Raw genomic sequence first — 20,669 nt, 5'->3', positions numbered from 1 at the left:
TGCAAAGTTACAAGCTTATGTCTAATTTATTGCCATTTGGTGGTAACAGACAAAAACTGACATAAATCATAGCTTATATATAGCCCATGAAAATTGTAAATTTAGAGGTACACTACTTATTTTCTAATGGGCCAAAGAAGGAAAATTAACAAAAATTATTGCTTATATCACATAAAAAATCACGATTTAAAAAAAAAGAACTTAATTGTCACTGGGTTGAAATGGAAAAAAAAGGACTTCGCTAGTAAAAATCACAAACTTCAAAGTAGACGAACTTATTTATCACTAGATCAAAGAAAGATAGTTGACCAAAGTACATGTCATAGCTCATAAAAATCAGGGTTTTTAATGAAAGTTTAATTGCAATTGCGTTGAAACTAACAAAAACAAATTACAATCGCTAATTATGCCCAAGTTCTTTATTATGCATGATTACTTGTCATTGGTTTGAAAGGAACAAAAATAAGCAAATATTATAATTTATAATCCATGAAATGGTAATTGTTGAAAATTGATTAGTTAATTGACATTGGATCGAAATGAAAAATAGATAAAAATCGTGAGTTATAACAAATGAACATCGTTAATTTTAAAGTTCACATACTTATTTATTTTTGGTTCAAAATGAAAAAAATTAATAAAAATCAAAGGTTATAGCCTCTAAAAATTGTGAATTTTAAAGTACATGTAATTTGTTGCCGTTCGGTCGAATAAAAAAAAAAAAAATCATTGGTTAACCTACGGAAATTTCAAAATTTCAGGTGTATGCCTAATTGTCATGAGGTCGAAATGGAAAAATGTTGACAAAATTTATGAATTAAGTCCCATTACAATCAAGTATCTTGAGATATGCACACTTATTTGCCAAGTTGAAGAATGAAAATTAACAAAAATTGTTGGGCATAGCTCATAAAAATCATAATTTTTGAATGAAAAAAAGAGAAAATTTAATCGTCATTTGGTCAAAATAAACAAAAATCATAGATATAGCCCGGGAAATTTACAAATTTTATAAATTATGGAGAATAGTCCATGAAAATATCAAAAAGACCGAAAAGCTTGAAAATTGACAAGGATTGTAAGTAAGACAGTGTAAGCTTTATATTTTCTGACTGTTACTGATGGGAATAATATAAGCTAAAAATTAATGGTAATATATTATGGAAAGTAGAAAAAATATCAGTAAGGAATCTAAGGGTTAATTTCACATAACCCTCTCAACTTTGGGGATGTCACATATAACCCTCCCGAACTTTGTTTATCTTAAATAGCCCCCTAAAACTTTTAGATGTCTCACAAAACCCCCTTAAAATTTGAAGTTCTCTCACCAGACCTCTATATGTAATTTGTAAATAAATAAATTTTCCTTGAGAGAAAATAATTCAAACTTTGTTATTTATCATTTGTAGGACATAATACTCCGTATCCTCAAGTTTAGATTTTTTTTCTTCATCTCAATAAAATTTTCCCCAACTATTTTAGTTACTTGCAAATTACAGTGATCAAAAGCACATCTCTCGTTGGAAATGTTCTGCCTGGGTGTGTTCCTCTGATGTGACTAATAAGTATGGAACTCGTTACAAGATTATCATTTCCTACAATCTGAGTCAATATTTGGGTTCCTGCCTGAGGTTTACATTTCCGATCCGGGACTATCTGAAATCTGAAACTGTTGGAGCTTTCTTGGATTTGGATTTTTCTTCCTCTAGCCTCGGGCATCTATTTTACTGCAAGTTTCAACAAAACAATCTTTGTGAATTTTTATCTAAAATATGTTGATTCCTAATCATTTTGCCATATCAAGTTGAAACGTTACTCAAAGAAGATAAAAGGCAATGATGGTGCTTATATGAACATGAATGACTCAAAAGCGAATTTAGGAATGCAAGTATACCTATAAAATGAGCCTGAAAACAAATACAGGACTGTGGAAGTCCATGGATTTTTCCGAGCTTTCCAAGGCATTCAGATAAATATCTTCTCTTGGTTCATCATTCACTCCGCTCTGCGTTGCATACTCTAATGCCATCTCGTAATCCACCTGATGAGATTCAAGTCAGTAGGACCCTATTACATTAGCTTTCATAAAGTCTAAGCATAAATATTTGCTCAATCTAGAGTATATCATGTAAAAGTTCGGCGAGAGTTTTGGGAGTTACCTGTTCAACATACTGAGCAAGATTTTCCCTAAAGGTCACTTCAGTTAAGTCCTGAGATGCTATTTTCCTTACCAATTCAGCATCCTCTCCACGGTAACGCTGTCGCTTTGACTCATGGCCAGCCATCTCATTCAGAACGTCCATTACTGCCCTTGATGCATCAGGGATATATCTAGACATGATATTATCAAAAATAAATTCACCAAATTAATAACTCAACTCCAACTTTTTACACTCAGTCAAGGCACTATATAGTCTCAATTTTTGCTATCAGGTACGGTTTTGCTTGGTGAACTCCAATTACCAAATATAATAATTCCATGAGGATTTATAAACTTTTTGTAGCTATTTTATGATCATGAAGATTTGTGCAAAATGAATTGATATTTTGACAATTATTCAAGCATTACACGCTCATACATGGAGATATGCATATGCACACACATGTAGTAAGCTAATCATTATTTAAAAGGAGCATTCTTCAATATTACCCTGTGCATGATTCAGGTATCACAAACAGACATCAACCGATTTTGTTTGGAGAATAATCTGAAGATTTACAGACAACCAATAAACTAGTGAACAGTTCAAAGATGATTTTCTATTTCAGACAGTGGTGTGACAGGTAGCAATATGTCACTTGTAGGAGGATAACCATCCTCCTTTTCTATGTAATTAAATGTGGACATAGCAGATGCTGCAACTCGGAGCACACTCCAGTTGAGATGCCAAATCAAATTAATGACATGAAAAATAGATTCTCGTCAAAGACTATAACCTGGTTAGATTCCGCTTTCTGTCCTGCCGCTCACGATCTTGAAGTTTCTTCACTATCTTGGACTTTAGTTGGTTACAGCACTGTTGGATAGCTGACTGCAAATATTGCATGGCCAATGTTTATTAGCTTAATCTATCCTGTGCGGCTATCAAGATAAGAGGAAGTCTGGTTACCTTGACAGCTGATGCAATTTCAGTTATATCATCCCCAATATATTCCTTCCCAGTCCCTTTGAAGGGTATTTTTGTGCTTACAATGCTGACAAACACCCCAATTTTATCTTGGACCTGATTAATCTTGTAGTTGTTCCAGCTAAAAGAGGAAAAAGGAAATTGTTACATGATCAACATTAAAAAATTAAAACAATGTTCAGTTAGCTTTTACCGAAAGATAAATCCATAGACTTACTTGATCCTTTTTAAGGCAGTCCTTGTTACAACATCAGCCCCTTGTTCAAAAAGAAGAGGTATCCGATTTGCGAAGCGGAAAATATTTAAGCCCTGTAATTGAGATGATGGGAATCAGCATCAGTTCAGTAATAAATGTGAAAAATACATATAGCGAGTAATACTTTGATATATAACTATGGCGTAGCCCCACAAAAATTATAACCATAAAAATTGCCATAGGAATTTGCCATCATTTATAGAAATGCTTGCCTGTTTAACATCTTTTCCTCCCAAGCTAATTCCAGCTTCAACAATAAATGGATGGCCTTCAAAAACTTGAGGGCTATATTTGAAATGCCAAAATTATTGAAAGAGAGACAATCGGGATGAAGATATAATGGCAAAACAAAATCAATTGAAACTGATCTTAAACTCCAAAAATACAAGACTTATTATTCTGACTTAGACATATGAAAACATTGCGGAATAAATGGCATGCAGAAGCTTCCACAAGAACAGAACCAGGATTGTATTTGTATTAAAATAAAAGCAGTTTTCTGATTGAACCTTAGTAAATTTCCAACCTTCCTGCATAAGTTGCAACCATGTCCGGCTGCAGCTCCTTTATTATTCCTAGTCGCAAATTGTATTCGCCTGCAGGACTAAGACACTGCAGATTTGTATGATGATAAGTCTGTGCACTGAAGGAAACAAATAGACTGTGGTATTAAATTTAATGAAAGGACAAGGTGGAAGGGAGAGAGCCAACTTACATCGCCGCTGGGGTCATCGAATTTAGCCTGCCGAAATAACTGATGAATTCTAACAATTTGCTGGGATGAAAGATTTTTCACAGTCATCTTAGGACTAAAATCTGGGCCCATCTCCTCTAGAAACAGAAACCAACAGAATTGTTACATAGAAAGGAAGTCAGTGTGCAAGTTGTAATGACGACTGAATGCAGTGTGATCCTAATGTTTCACAATTTTAACATTTAGCTACTTTGATAACTTTAACTGCTTTGCAAGATCAATAATAAAAAAAATTCAAGAATAAAACTCAAGTAGTAACAGGGAACTGACAAGCTAATCCCCTTACTGGAGTCAACAATGGTGTAATCATTTAAAATGGCAGAACGCATCTAATACAAAAGAAAACTAATATACTAAGACTAAAATGAAGGAGCTTATTAGATGCTCACGATTCTGTTACTTATTGCTGCTCTACAGTAAACAATAAGGTCCATCATAATAAAAGATTATCCTTCTCCCCGTAAGACACCTTCCCCTACAGGCTAAGCCATGATTTAAAAGACGCCTCCAATAACAACATAAGTCAATTAAGAACAGAAGGACTCCTTACCTAAGGGTTCGCTTGGCTTTGAAGTTTCCAACACTACAACTATTTCTATGCGTTTGTAGATTGGTAAACTGTAGTTTGCAAATGTTCAACTGTGGTTTCTAAATTGTAGTTTCGATATATAGCCTGTGAAAAGAGTGGAGTTTTCTTCCGCTGAATATTTGGATGAAAGATGAAAGGGAAGGACGAGTTCCAGACAGAAAAGAAGAAGTGGGCAGGTAAAAATAGAAGGAAAAGGCTTCTCTTGTTCTTACATGTTTCAGAATTAGCAAAAATCCAGTCTTACTCGATTTCGTAAAATGCAGATAATCCAAACTTTTGAGATTAGACAACTGCAGTTTATGGAACTACGAATGATATCTAATACTCTGTTTTTTGGAATATCGGGGTTTGGCGATTTTAACAGTGGAACACAACAGTCAAAAAACTAGGCTATAAAGCAAAACAGGTAGAAGCTTCAAAATAATCTTCGCATCTACTATTCTAAATATTATCCCACGTGAGAAGTCATAATTGATACTATTGCTAAGTATCTTTACATTAATAGTTTGAAAAAAATTTCACAGCATGAATAAAAGTTTGGATTGTATATAAACAAGATTCTAATATGCAAATTTGAATGACAAATGACATGCATGATTTAATGTTTACCGATTAATCGTTCGGCATAGGCTTTGCCAATTTTCACAAATTCATGCTGAAGAAACTGCAGAAGATTTTGCTTTGAAGTTTCTGCAATTAGGCGTTTAATGAGGAGCAAATCAACAGCAGAAGGATGGTGCTTTGTCTCAAGCGGAACTGGAGGCATCACATCTGTTCTTCGTGCAAATCGTATGGTCACATTTTTGCTATGTAAACAAAAGAATATAATTAGCTTAAGAGAGAAGGAAAAGTTAATAGTATAAGTTTCAGATAGATGAAAGGTATTTAACTAACTCTGCCATGTCTGAAATGAATTTAAAGAGGAACTGTGCATAAGGTGTGATAACAGCCATCTGGCGCATATAATGTAGTATCTTTGACTGCATCCAAGAGAAAAATACATGATAACCCATTACAATTTTAATAAAAACATGTATTCAACATTTGAAAAAGAAAAAGTTGCACTTTCCAAAATGTTATGGTAAAAAACAATTTCCTGAAAATCATAAGAAAAAAAACTATGAAAAGAAGCAAACACTCACTCGATATGTCGTCCAATTACCCTCAATAATAACTTGGATTTCTGCACCATGCCACTCACTTTTATTTTCTCTTTTCTCATGCAAATGAACATGAGGAATGTTTCTGGTTTGGGTAAGTATTCTCAATTAGTAAAGAGATAAAATTGAATGTACGAATATCGGGGAGGCTAACTAATTGAGAAAGAGTGAAGTTCAGATAACTTCTACATACCGATGAATATCTATATCAAGACGACAAAATGAAATGTAATTTTGGCCCTTCATGGATGAAGCAATCTCAATCGGTAGCCCGGTGCTCATCTTGGACCAGATCAGCGCCTGTGTCAATACATCACATGTTACAAATAACAAGTTTATAATATGTTTGTTGGAACATACATGAGCAAATCAAAGGCATACTCAATTTGTAATATACCAACTTGAGTGGTGATGGATCCAGAAATACTTCAACTCAATATAAAAATAATTTTGTTAGTATTTAGTTGCGTTCCTACAGTTGTGTTGTCCCTATCCATGTCCTTAGTCCCAAAATAAATAAAAATAATAATTAATTAATTAACAATAACAATTATTATTATTATTATTATTAACAACAAGAATAACAATAACAATAGCAATAGCAATAATAGTAAATAACAATAATAGTACTAGTAATGACAATAAAAACAATGTGGTCCTTATCATTCAGAAAAAATCCATTGGGCTGCCATTTTATAGATGAACATGTGCTCATGAAAGATGAGATTTGAGAATATGATAACAATGCAACATTAAGCAGGTGAAATTGACCAAGATGAAGGTATAAAGCCTAGACCCTATCATAAGTGCATGTATCACTCCTCAGCCTTTCAGCCTTTTATATTTAGAAGTTTGCTCTTAGAGACCAGTCAATATTTTTGCATCCAATTGTTCTCAAGGCAAGGAGTCATTGTCGAAAGTAGACTTTATTCAGCAAGAGTGATTAGTAAAGGTGGATTCCAACTACTCGTCTATGACAAGTCAAGCCCTAAGCAGGTGATAGGACTGACTGATTTTTCTCAGAAAGAGCTTTCAAGTACCTAAGCTAAAGACTGTGACTAGTCAGTAACACAACATGAATAAACCAGATCTCACCATTTTGGCACCAAGTCCAAATTTCCCACGAGTTTGCTTCAATCCATACTTTGTGCCGGATAGAACTGCAGACCAATATTAGCAAGCATTTACCAAATTGTAGCGAAATCCAATGTCTCAAAGATCCTTCAGGATAAAAGATTATATATCATATGCCCCGGACTTATTCAAATGTTTTATGACTTAGAATAGCAAAAGACAACATCAGACCTCTTCCAAACATATTGGGAATGTCATCATATGGCATTCCTCTCCCATTATCCTGCAGCAAATAATAATTAGGACAGTTAGTTGAGAAGGATATTTGGCTTTTGTGTCTGGTAAAGTTGTGTCATTCGTGGAATAAGAATGGTAGAATCAACCACACATTTGACAGCAATAACAAGAAGAATACGAAAAGGCATAAGAGAAAGTAATAGGAATAACTCAGATGGACAAAAATGTACACCTTGCAGGTAACCCTGAAGAATGATGCTTCACCTCTTCCTTTTGCTCCCTTTGATGATGCTGGCTCTTTGAGCTTCTTACCAAGGGCAGCATTCTTAGCTTGAATTTCTTGATTGCGGGCTTCTTTAGCAAGCCGTTTCTAAATGCCATAAATAGTACAATCAAGATGGTTGTTTTCAGAATATCTGAATTCTAAAGGTGAATATACATAAATTAAAAAAAAATGAAGCATGAATCTTTACTTTGATTCATATAAAAAATACTGAACTACACACCTCACGAGCCTTAGCTGACTCAAAGTCATCATACAGTTCTTCATCAACGCGCTCCCGATCGATGAGACCTATCATTGTATTGAACTTGCTTTTACTTATCTCCTCTCTGCAATGCAATCCAACCGAAGAACTCAAACAATCATAATGCTTATGATCCAAGCACAACAAATGGTCAAAATTATTAGGTCTTACATTGTTATTTCAATGACTGGGAGTTCGGAAATAGACTCTGCTGAATCCAGAGAATTTTCAACAAGCTCTCGAACTGTTGTGTACAGAGATTTTCCAGGCTACATATAACAAAAATCAAATTTCAATCAACAAATCTTCCAAACTCCAATAAACATCAACATTTCAGTAGCAGCACGCGTTAGACTTCACTTTGCTAATATTCCTACAATAGTTGCTCAAAATGCTGGCCGCCCGCGACAAAATACATGGGAAATATCAGCTTAATAAGAAGCTTCTAAGCTATCAGTCTCAACAAAACACTCATTTTCTACCCTCCGAATGCACTTCAAGAAACTCAAGCATGTCTAATGTCCATTTCTACAGGTACTAGATTTTCAAAGAACATTGGTCATCAATATTAGCTCAATTTGCACTGAGCAACATCCAAGCATTCAACAAAACTTCTACTACTAGTTTCAAAATGGACAATAACACTAGAGAGGAGCTCACATTATCGAATCCAGCAATGTTTTTGTTCTCGGCGAAGAACTCCGCCGGGGATTCTACAAGACAAACAAGTTCACCCTCAAATCACTTACAAGTCACAGATCGATTGAAGAGAGACGAGTAGAAAAATGAATGCTGAGGAGGAAATTACTTTGCTTTAGCACGCTCTCCTTGGTCTTTTTGGGCGCCTTCGATCGGCCTTTCTTTGGCTCCTCCGGGCTCCCGCTGCTGCCATTGAAATCCATCCAGATCCAGAGATCGACCGCCAATAATATGATTGAGGATCTAGGGTTTGGGCGGAGATCGCCGGCGGCAGTTAGGGTTAGGGTTTTGGCAGTGGATCGAGGGGAAGAAAGTTAGGGCTTGGAGAGCGGAGAAATGGCGGGCTGGGTTTTTTTCATGTTTTAGGAAAAGGGGCACGTTGTAATTAAATGGGTTCTTTTATTTTTTTTTAAGGTGGCCGCCCCAAATTTGTAACCGCTTACACATTACCACTCTTAATTATCCGAGTTTCATAAAGCCACTTTTATGTGCCATTTCGTTAACATATAGGGGCTGTTTGGTTCCAACTTTTTTAGTGTGAAAACAGGGGAAAGCCTGCCACAGTGTCCCATCTGTGGCAGGTTTCACCCCAAAATCGCGCCAAAAAAAGCTGTTTTGGGTGATTTCTGACAAGTTTCTGACAGTATGGCAGGGATTCAACAGAAAAAAATGAGAACCAAACGCACCCTGAGCCACCTGTGTCCTGTTTCGTCCTTTTTTTTCTGTTAATATTATGAAACACACTGATGACGTCCTCTAGCTGAAATTGTTGGTGCAAGAAAATAAGTTTTTCTTCATTTTGTTACCTGAGTCCTGTTTCGTCTATTTTTTCCGTTAATATTATAAAACATACTGATCACGTCCTCTAGCTAAAATTGTTGGTGCAAGAAAATAAGTTCCTCTTCATTTTGTTGTTTTTTGCAGCCTTTGTTATGAAGTCTTAAATCGAAGGACTATAGTAAATGTTTGTTTTCTTTATCATGGTGACCTTTAATAAATATATGTATTATGTATGTGTTACTTATGATTGAATGCTTGTTCGAGATGCCAAAATATTTACGGTTACCATATCTGCATTTTCATTTGACTCCTTTTTTTTTCATGTCAGCCCTCAACGTGCGTATTGTACACATAGAGGTAAAATCGCCAAACAGAAGTATATTAAGGGTGGTTTTGCGAAACATAGTTATTAAGGGTGGTAATGTGCAGTATGGTCTAAAGTTGGGGGTGCTCGCCGAGGAAAAACACCCAAAATTTGTTCCCAAATTATTCTCTAAAATCCTCCGCGGGAGAGCAGAACGGAACCCGACTTATTTCTCCGTCCCGGGTCGTTTTTAAAGGATAACGCTCTCCTCTATCCAATCCTTCACTCTGAAAACCCCAAATTTCCCCCCAGAAACCCTAATTTTCGATCGAAAATGACAACAATCTCTTCTCTATTTCCCCCCAATCTCTTCTACAACTCCAAAACCCTAACCAAAACCCCGAACGCATTGGTATCTACATGGTGTCCGAGCGCTCTAGCTTCCTCTAGAAACCCTCGACCTTCAAATTCTTCAGTTTCATGCTCAAGCCCTAGAAGAAACAAGCTGGTGGTTTTGGCGGCAACCGCGGAAGCGACGGCTCAGGATTCTGAGGTGCAGAGGAGGCTGTATATTGGGAATATTCCAAGGGATGTTGATAATGAGCAGTTGGCTAAGATTTTTGGGGAGCATGGATCAGTGGAGAAAGCTGAGGTATTATCTCTTTTTGAATTCTTTTTGTTGTTTTTTTTTTGTTGAATTAGAAAGTTGCACTTTTTTTTCCTAGTGTGCGTTTTTGTTTGAGGAGGGAGTGTTATGAAAATGAATTTGTTTCCTACTTTTTTTTTTATCATGGGGGTTTGGGAGTTCCAATGCTAGCTTGACGAATCAACCATAGACTTTTTTCTATTTTACATTTGATAACTGTACCATGGTTGCTTGAGTGGAGATGGAGGATATGATCTACCTTTATTTACTACTATGTTCTCTTTGGTAGAAGTGTGAGGTGAAACTGGATATTCTTTTCTACACTAAAAGATGATTACTTTAAGCTTCGAGGAAATTTATTCTATGTTGAATGAATTGTGAATGTTTAGTAGGACATAAGACCTGTGATCTAATCCTAAAGACAAATTTTGAAAGCCCCTTTACTTAACTGGCTGGCCTGAGGTCGTAGATGACTTGAACATGGCATCCTATATCTATATTAAAAATGATTGAAATAACATCATTTTTTGGCGCAACCTTTGTCTAGTGGAAGTATCAACCCTCACAAAGCCGCGAACTCGCGGGTATCGTGGTGGGGCTGAAAAGAAAACCTTTCATGTTTTAGGAAAAGGGGCACGTTGTAATTAAATGGGTTCTTTTATTTTTTTTTAAGGTGGCCGCCCCAAATTTGTAACCGCTTACACATTACCACTCTTAATTATCCGAGTTTCATAAAGCCACTCCCACCATAAGGCTGTGGCTCGTGCGTTTCGCGGGTATCGTGGTGGGGCTGAAAAGAAAACCTTTCATGTTTTAGGAAAAGGGGCACGTTGTAATTAAATGGGTTCTTTTATTTTTTTTTAAGGTGGCCGCCCCAAATTTGTAACCGCTTACACATTACCACTCTTAATTATCCGAGTTTCATAAAGCCACTTTTATGTGCCATTTCGTTAACATATAGGGGCTGTTTGGTTCCAACTTTTTTAGTGTGAAAACAGGGGAAAGCCTGCCACAGTGTCCCATCTGTGGCAGGTTTCACCCCAAAATCGCGCCAAAAAAAGCTGTTTTGGGTGATTTCTGACAAGTTTCTGACAGTATGGCAGGGATTCAACAGAAAAAAATGAGAACCAAACGCACCCTGAGCCACCTGTGTCCTGTTTCGTCCTTTTTTTTCTGTTAATATTATGAAACACACTGATGACGTCCTCTAGCTGAAATTGTTGGTGCAAGAAAATAAGTTTTTCTTCATTTTGTTACCTGAGTCCTGTTTCGTCTATTTTTTCCGTTAATATTATAAAACATACTGATCACGTCCTCTAGCTAAAATTGTTGGTGCAAGAAAATAAGTTCCTCTTCATTTTGTTGTTTTTTGCAGCCTTTGTTATGAAGTCTTAAATCGAAGGACTATAGTAAATGTTTGTTTTCTTTATCATGGTGACCTTTAATAAATATATGTATTATGTATGTGTTACTTATGATTGAATGCTTGTTCGAGATGCCAAAATATTTACGGTTACCATATCTGCATTTTCATTTGACTCCTTTTTTTTTCATGTCAGCCCTCAACGTGCGTATTGTACACATAGAGGTAAAATCGCCAAACAGAAGTATATTAAGGGTGGTTTTGCGAAACATAGTTATTAAGGGTGGTAATGTGCAGTATGGTCTAAAGTTGGGGGTGCTCGCCGAGGAAAAACACCCAAAATTTGTTCCCAAATTATTCTCTAAAATCCTCCGCGGGAGAGCAGAACGGAACCCGACTTATTTCTCCGTCCCGGGTCGTTTTTAAAGGATAACGCTCTCCTCTATCCAATCCTTCACTCTGAAAACCCCAAATTTCCCCCCAGAAACCCTAATTTTCGATCGAAAATGACAACAATCTCTTCTCTATTTCCCCCCAATCTCTTCTACAACTCCAAAACCCTAACCAAAACCCCGAACGCATTGGTATCTACATGGTGTCCGAGCGCTCTAGCTTCCTCTAGAAACCCTCGACCTTCAAATTCTTCAGTTTCATGCTCAAGCCCTAGAAGAAACAAGCTGGTGGTTTTGGCGGCAACCGCGGAAGCGACGGCTCAGGATTCTGAGGTGCAGAGGAGGCTGTATATTGGGAATATTCCAAGGGATGTTGATAATGAGCAGTTGGCTAAGATTTTTGGGGAGCATGGATCAGTGGAGAAAGCTGAGGTATTATCTCTTTTTGAATTCTTTTTGTTGTTTTTTTTTTGTTGAATTAGAAAGTTGCACTTTTTTTTCCTAGTGTGCGTTTTTGTTTGAGGAGGGAGTGTTATGAAAATGAATTTGTTTCCTACTTTTTTTTTTATCATGGGGGTTTGGGAGTTCCAATGCTAGCTTGACGAATCAACCATAGACTTTTTTCTATTTTACATTTGATAACTGTACCATGGTTGCTTGAGTGGAGATGGAGGATATGATCTACCTTTATTTACTACTATGTTCTCTTTGGTAGAAGTGTGAGGTGAAACTGGATATTCTTTTCTACACTAAAAGATGATTACTTTAAGCTTCGAGGAAATTTATTCTATGTTGAATGAATTGTGAATGTTTAGTAGGACATAAGACCTGTGATCTAATCCTAAAGACAAATTTTGAAAGCCCCTTTACTTAACTGGCTGGCCTGAGGTCGTAGATGACTTGAACATGGCATCCTATATCTATATTAAAAATGATTGAAATAACATCATTTTTTGGCGCAACCTTTGTCTAGTGGAAGTATCAACCCTCACAAAGCCGCGAACCGTATCAATTGCATATATTTTAGCTCTCATGAAAATTCTTTCTTCATCATTTGTTCATTGTAGTGCAAAAAAGTTTCACTAGGGGTAATCAGTCTGTAGCCATTGAGGGCTAATGTTTCTTTTGAAGGATAATGCCACATGAACATGATCATGCTGGAAATCATTCTTGAAATGAGATGGAGGTGACTACTTTTAGAGTTTTCAGTAAACTGGATATTCATGTCCAACCGTAGGAGTGGTATTTCCGTGGCTGTCCCTCCAAATAATTGGTGCTTCATTTTGATGTATTATGATTTTATGTTTTTCATGCACTTGCACTCAAACTTCTTGTGGGCAATTGCAACTGACGTGCCTTTGATTGTTACTCCTTGTTTGTAGATTGTAGTAGACACAAGTGAAGTTAGATTAGTAATTGGTCCCTGTGTAACTTCAGAGACCCAAATGACGAAAATCACACTAAAAAAGTTTATCTAACCTGGACCGTAATTCATTGCAAACTTTTGTCTTTTCCTCCCATATTTTTCCATTTGTTCATAAGTTTAGTTTTAGTGCGTTCTTCCTTTATTGTTCCTCCTCTAGTTCTTTTTGGTGGCTTTGAGAAATGACGTGGTACTTTATCTTTCATAGGTTATGTATGATAAATACTCTGGCAGGAGTCGGCGCTTTGCTTTTGTCACAATGAGCACAATAGAGGATGCCAATGCTGCTATTGAGAAGCTTAATGACACTGTTAGTTTCAATTAACTTTTTTATGCATGTTCATTTTTGTTCAGCGCCTTGGTTTAAGGAACATGCCTAAAATAGTGGTATCACGTACCAACAGGAAATTGGAGGCAGGAAAATCAAAGTGAACGTGACAGAAAAACCCTTGCAGCCTGTTGATTTGTCGCTTCTTCAACCTGATGATGAATTTACTGACAGTCCTTACAAGGTTTATGTGGGAAATCTTGCAAAGACAGTTACCTCTGAAATCCTTAGCAAATTCTTCTCTGAGAAGGGAAATGTTCTCGGTGCAAAAGTGTCCCGGGTGCCTGGAACCTCAAAATCTAGTGGCTTTGGCTTTGTCTCATTCTCCTCTGAGGAGGAAGTTGAAGCTGCTATATCATCATGTAACAATGCCGTAAGTTCTGAACCTCTGTACCACATTTATACATTCATGATTGATAGGAATTTTCATACACGCTTCATGTATGACTAGTATTAATCATGACAATCAGAAGATAAAGAACCATTGATTGGTATGCATTCGTTTCGTACATGTTTCATTTATGACTAGTACTAGGTCCATGTACCTTTGCCTTAGTAGTAGAAGCTTACAAACCATTCCGCCCTTGCATTTATCACTATCAGTGATGAAATTTCACCACATTGTTACATGTTTTTGCGTCATTTTGCCTTGCAACAACTATGAAATGTGTAAAATTGGCAAATTGCAGTTACGACACCACATAGCGACATCGTAGTTTACCTTTCTAATATTTATCTATTTTTTCAGTTTTTGGAAGGGCAACGGATCCGTGTCAACAAAGCCTAATGCTGATGAAGCTTTGGAAGTCTTCAAAATGCCTGTATTTTTGTATATTAGGATAGGCTTTGATGGAATTTCCAAAGACTTATTTTCTCAGAAGCAACAAATATGAACAGGATTGCAGCTGATGCATCTTTTGGAATCAGTTTATATGTGCGACCCCTTTTTGGGACTGTCAGCTTGTTCATTTTGCATTGCTAAAATGTGGGCAGAACTCCACTTCTGTGCTTTTGCTTGCCACTTCGTCGTGATGTATTTATTTTGAGTAACAGTGCATTGTTGTGGAGAATGAGAAATGAGAAACACATTTTGTTCTCATCATTTTTTTCTCTTTTGTTCTTCGCCGGCTTTTTTCTGTTCTTCTGTTTCTCTGGCTGATCAGTATGATCTATGAGAAGGACAGCGAAGCCTCAGAGGATCCTTGTGTTATGACTTTTCTAGTCTTAAGCATTTCCATTGAATCGAGCAATTAAGTTGCAACTTTATCCGCGTCCAAGAAGATGAAATTGCTTGTTATAACCTAGTCCCGTCAAGGTCTAGAAAATGTTTTCTATTTTGTACATAGTAATTGCACCAGTACAAGTAACCGGAGCATCCAAGTATTCAAGTAGTAAATGTACAAAATAATTATCGAATATGACTGAATAGTTATTTAAACAATTATCGAACTATTTGTTAATTATTTGGTTCATTTATATCCCTAGACGTGTTAGCAATTTACATAATTTGTTGGACTGCTTTTAAAATATTATAGATTTGATGGACTAATATTAAAATAATTCTTAGTTTTTTGTGGGGGCCACTCATTAACATTGAGATAATCAATTACTAATGTTAAATTTTTTACGATGGGCACATTAGCATTGGCGACGGATCAAATCCGTCGTCAATACTTATTGGCGACGGATTCAATCCGTCACCAATGTTCTCCCGTCGCAAATAAGTATTGGCGACGGGAAACATTGGCGACGGATTTGATCCGTCGCTAATAAGTATTGGCGACGGATTTGATTCGTCGCCAATAAGTATTGGTGACGGGATTGTTCTCGTCGCCAATGCCCAGTTTTTTACTAGTGTTGATGAGTGAGCGATTTTCATATGTGCCCCTTATACTATCATATATCGCCGACCCTCCCAACTAGATAGATGAGCTATGTGCGTACGTACCCCTTACATTACTATATATCACCAAACCTCCTAGACTATAAAAATAATTTGCAGCAGGCTGAATGACTGTAAATTAATATCTCCAGCTGTGCATTAATTTTACGCGATGGAAGAAAAAATTAAGGGAAGAACAAATTAAGAGTGAGTGAGTTAGTTTACAGCCAGCCCCCTCTACAGATCAGTCCCTGCTCTCTGAAGCAGGAATCATCCATACGGGCGTGGCCTCTCCGCACAAATCGCCCTCCAGGCACCGAAGGTGCGCCGAAACAAACCCTTCCTCCAGGTCGAAACAATACACGCACCCGTCGTCGTCGTCTTCCACGTAGTACAGGCAGTTCCCTTTGATGCCGAGTTCAGGCGACGAGCACGAGGCCGTCGAGCGGCCGCTGCACCCCAGCAGAAAGACGATGGCCGCCGATGCTGTCGACTGCAGCCCATTCTTGCTCTCTGAAGTCCCTCTTCATGATGGAAATATGGACTGTTTTCCCCGTGTGATCATAAAACCGTTCGATGAAAAACAACTCGCCACAGGATTGCAGCACGTATATCTGGAAACTACCATCCACTCCAAAAGGATACTCGGTATTATCGGCTCCAAAATATTTACTCCGGGGTTAGGAGGACAATCGATCGTTGCGAAGTTCCCTTCGCGCGTTACGCCGCAGAACTTGTCGTCATCAAAAGCAGTAATACAATGGATCGGGTTATTGCAGCCGAGGTCGTATTTGTACTCCGTCCATTGCTGCTCATGATCTGAAGGTCGGCAGAATAAGAACGTGCACTCCCGTTTGTTGGCAACTAATACCCTGCACTCTGGACTCGTTGGTGATGAAGAGGACAGGATGCAGTCACAGTCTTCGAGATCCCATGTCGGTGGTCGAGGCAGTACTACCTTGGTCGCCGTCATCAGATCTCGTAAATAACAAGAGTCGTCGTGAGGGTTCATGGTTAAAAGCCATCCTTGAGGAGTTGGGATGAAAATATCATCTTGAGCCTGGGAAATATTTTTAATGCAAGATCTTTCTCCTGTCAAGCTGTAGAAATATTGTTCTTCTATTCCGTCTGGACTCTCACAGAAGATGTTGGGCGCAGAGTCACGCCCACCGCCGCGGAAGCGATATCACCTGAGAGAGAGTCCTGACTTTTGTTTGCACAAAGTACAAGTCAACCTCGAAATCTGTGTTTCGCGAAGGAAACCTAGACTCAGTAGCGAAATATCTCAGCGAAGTGAGATATCCACTCTTCCTCTCATCAGCGCAAGACCGAATTTTGAGGGATCCTACAAGCAATAGCCAACAACCCAGAAAAACAGTAAAAATACACGAGATTTACGTGGTTCGGCAAACTAGCCTACGTCCACGGGAGGGGGTTTCACTATGAGGAGAATACCAAACTTAATACAAGTTTTATCTCAACTCTCTTTTCTTTTCTCTCTAAGAAAACTCACAAACCTAATTGTTTTCTCCACAATTTTCCCACTTAATATTTTTCCCCACACTAAAACACCTCCACCACCTCTCCTATTTATAGGAGAAAACAAAGGGGAGGTGGGGCTGAAGAGTTGGCGGGCTGATGGGGCGGGAGAGAAAACTCCCGCGGGAAAAGTCCCGCGCTCAGGAGCTGCAGCGGGAAAAACTCCCGCGCTCGGGAGCTGGGAGCGGGAAAGATTCCCTAACCGTAGTTCTGCAATCATTCTCCAACATAGTCTCCACCTCACCTCCATCACTGCCCCGCAGGGCCAAACCCTCTTGGGCAAATCAACACGGGCTGATATGAAGCAAGTCCAAGCAATGCTGGAACTTGCTACCTGTGACCACCTTGGTTAACATGTCCGCGGGATTCTCATTTGTATGCACCTTCATGAGAGAAATATCGCCTTCCTCTATGACATCCCGCACAAAATGATACCTGACATCGATATGCTTGGTACGAGCATGGTGAACTTGATTCTTCGCCAAGTGAATCGCACTTTGACTGTCGCACCACAGGTTCCACGCTCTCGATACTGCTCAATCCCCAAGTCCGTCTAGAAACGGTTGTCCCCACAGCCACCAATGCTTACTTCACTCCTCGCGTCCATAGCCATGTACTGCGGCGCTCTGTTGTAGAAAGTGTGCCACTGTAGGGCCTGCAAGCAGATGATGCGCGAGACACGTAACTGGAGCTTCCAATGTATGCCTGAATAATAGCCCAGTAGTAGATAAGACGTCTATGCTAGATGCGCCCGCATAATCTGAGTCTACATACTCCGTCGACCTGAACATGTATCTGCCACCAAAACAGCAGACGCCGTATCCGCGGTAGCCTTTCAAGTACCTCAGGACCCATTTCAAACCGCCTTCCCAGTTGCGCACTTTTCCAGGATTCGCCATGAAAATCTGCTGACCAAGACTAACACGCCTGTGAAATATCCTGGGCGTGTACACACATTGCCGTAATCAAACTGCCAACTGCAGCCTAGCATAGGGAAGTACGCTCCATGTGTGCCTTATCTTCCGCTGTAGTGGGAGATTGTTTACCTGAAAGCCTGAAGTGTTGAGCCAATGGAGTCACCACCGACTTAGCACTTTGCATCCCGAACCTCGTGATCACCCGCTCTATGTAGCCCTTCTGACTCAAGAACAATCGCCGATTCGCCCGCTCTCTTCTAATTTTCATACCCAGTATTTTCTTTGCAGCGCCCATGTCCTTCATCTCGAACTCATTGCTAAGTTGAGATTTTAGCTTATCTATCTCCACCTTATTTTTCGATGCAATAAGCATGTCATCCACATATAACAGGAGATAGATATAATCACCTCCACGAAGCTTCCGAATGTAAACACAACAATCATAGTCGCTTCGGGAAAACCCATGCTTCAGCATGAAGGAGTCAAATCGCTTGTACCACTGTCGCGGAGATTGCTTCAATCCGTAAAGTGACTTCCTCTTTTGGACTTTATTTGTTATTTTTAACATATTTTTAAAAGTCTCAAAAACTGTTTACAAAAACCTGTAAAAACCCCATGTATCAGTTCGCGGTCGACCACCTGTAGTTCATAATTCATTTTGCCTTTTTATGGATCACGGTCGACCGTGACGGTCGACCGTGGCAAATCCAGAGACTTTCGCGGTCGACCGCCTGCTTTCCATAGCCTTTCTTCAGCTTTTTGTTGCTCGCGGTCGACCGTCACGGTTGATGCGGCATAAACATGTACCAAAAAGGTTGCAAGTGCACAACCGTGTCAAGTTATAGTATTTAAGATATCGATCCCACGAGGAAGGTGTTTTGTAGAAGAAAATATAAAATTGGTTCTTATTTCGTGTACGTGACAAATAGGAGTGATGAGTAAATGTGATTGTGGAGAGATAATGAGAGTGAAAGTGATAGTGTGTGAAACGGCGCAAAATTTAAGTGAGAGTGGATGTGACAAAGAAGGAGTGTGATCAATAAGGTGAGAAGGAAAAAAACTTATTTCGTGTACGTGACAAATAGGAGTGATGAGTAAATGTGATTGTGGAGAGATAATGAGAGTGAAAGTGATAGTGTGTGAAATGGCGCAAAATTTAAGTGAGAGTGGATGTGACAAAGAATGAATATGATCAATAAGGCAAGAAGGAAAAAGAAAATAAAAATCAAGAATAAAGAAAATAAAATTCAAGAATAAAAGAAAATGCAAGAAATTAAAGATGGTGGATTCAATTATAGATATGGGTAATCTACAATTGAACCCACTTCTTAGAAAAGGGTGATTCCCTAGAGGGTTCTAGCCTAAAGGCGAATCAAACAAAATAAAAATAAACAAAAAGAAAAACTAAACCCAAGAGGGTTCTAGCCTCAAGGTGAATAGTATAAGAAATTAAAATCTAACTACAAAATAAATTGCAAAATCTAATTACAAAATAAAATTGCAAGAATTAAATGCAAGAAAATAAATCTACTCTATAAGCATGAAATAAATCTAAGGCAAGAGGGTTCTAGCCTCTTGGCTATTTAACAAGAAAAATAAAATCTAATTACAAGCATGAAAATAAATCTAACTAATAAGCAATAAAAGAGAAATAAAAGAGAAAAAGGAAAGAAATGCAAACCTTCAAATAATTCTCCATCTTCATCTTCATCTTCATCATCCAACAAAGAGAAGAAGAGAAAAATTTAAAGTGGTGAAAAAATTATTATTATTAATTGCAACTAAAGTTACAATTTTGGAAGGCCTTCTCAATTAAGAGTAGCCCTCCTCTCCAAAAGGAGTTTCAAAAATTTTCACACCTCTAACCCCTCACTCTCAACCCCTATTTATAGTAAACATCAGTGAATGAGAGCCATTGGATCAAACTTGAGCCCCAAGACAAGCAAAATCAGCCATTGACGCGCGCTACAGTAATCTGGTATCGATGCAGGCATCGATGCAGGTATCGATGCCAGCATCGATGCCCACATCGATGCCGACATCGATACTCATTATTTCCAAATTCTGATTTCACGGATAGCTTCGTCTCGTCGAGATAGGCGATTTTCATATATTATATGTTAAATTCCGCCTTCCGGATTAGGAGATATCGTCGTTTCTTTGTGGCCAACCATTTTGAATATGATTTCTTTTCATATTGGATTTTTGATTTTCTCCGGCTTCTACAGGCTACACGACTTCATTCTGGGCTTTTGGATAATTTGGAAATTGATTTTCCAATGTGCTTCTTTGCTTCATTTCTTCATTTAATCAAAGTCTTTCCGCGACCCCATTCTGCTGTGGTGTAGATCTAACTGTCCAGTGTCTAGCAATGCCCTCCTGATCACAGAACTCCTTGAAGGCACCATTTGTGTACTTTGTACCGTTGTCAGATCTCAGCGTCTTCAATTTCTTTCCCGTCCTGTTCTCAACCATCGCCTTCCACTTCTTGAATGTCTCAAATACCTCATTCTTATGCTTCAGGAAATAAACCCAAGCATATCTTGAATGATCATCTATGAATGAGACAAAATATCTGGAACCACCCTTGGAAGTTGTCGAAGCCGGACCCCAAACATCCGTGTGCACATAATCTAGTATCCCTCTGCTCTTGTGCTTGCTCCTCAGAAAC

General features: G+C 38.3%; 2 protein-coding genes across 3 annotated transcripts; one reads left to right on the top strand and one right to left on the bottom strand.

Annotated features, from left to right (window-relative positions):
- LOC109846508 (DNA topoisomerase 6 subunit B) lies at window positions 1,449–8,629 on the bottom strand. The gene is made up of 20 exons (XM_020415783.1): window positions 8,534–8,629; window positions 8,386–8,438; window positions 7,897–7,994; window positions 7,705–7,810; window positions 7,431–7,568; window positions 7,193–7,244; window positions 6,983–7,047; window positions 6,081–6,187; window positions 5,870–5,972; window positions 5,622–5,707; window positions 5,337–5,533; window positions 4,100–4,215; window positions 3,911–3,996; window positions 3,597–3,669; window positions 3,346–3,437; window positions 3,111–3,249; window positions 2,938–3,032; window positions 2,160–2,331; window positions 1,895–2,041; window positions 1,449–1,727 (listed from the first exon to the last, which is right to left on the bottom strand). The coding sequence occupies exons 1-19, from the start codon at window positions 8,625–8,627 to the stop codon at window positions 1,895–1,897; spliced, it is 2,019 nt and encodes a 672-aa protein (XP_020271372.1). The 5' UTR covers window positions 8,628–8,629; the 3' UTR covers window positions 1,449–1,727.
- On the top strand, window positions 9,729–14,769 carry LOC109846497 (30S ribosomal protein 2, chloroplastic-like). Of its 2 annotated transcripts, none has more exons than XM_020415770.1 (4): window positions 9,729–10,160; window positions 13,541–13,642; window positions 13,737–14,033; window positions 14,409–14,769. In XM_020415770.1, exons 1-4 carry the CDS (start codon window positions 9,843–9,845, stop codon window positions 14,445–14,447), a joined length of 756 nt encoding a protein of 251 aa, XP_020271359.1. In that variant the 5' UTR covers window positions 9,729–9,842; the 3' UTR covers window positions 14,448–14,769. The 2 variants fall into 2 exon arrangements, with proteins under 2 accessions (XP_020271359.1, XP_020271351.1); XM_020415762.1 differs by lacking the exon at window positions 9,729–10,160 and adding an exon at window positions 11,911–12,341.

Source organism: Asparagus officinalis, chromosome 1 (assembly GCF_001876935.1).
Source record: "Asparagus officinalis chromosome 1, Aspof.V1, whole genome shotgun sequence".
NCBI lineage: Eukaryota > Viridiplantae > Streptophyta > Magnoliopsida > Asparagales > Asparagaceae > Asparagus > Asparagus officinalis.
Note: the sequence above shows the minus strand (reverse complement) of the source record. Positions and strands in the feature narration are given on the sequence as shown.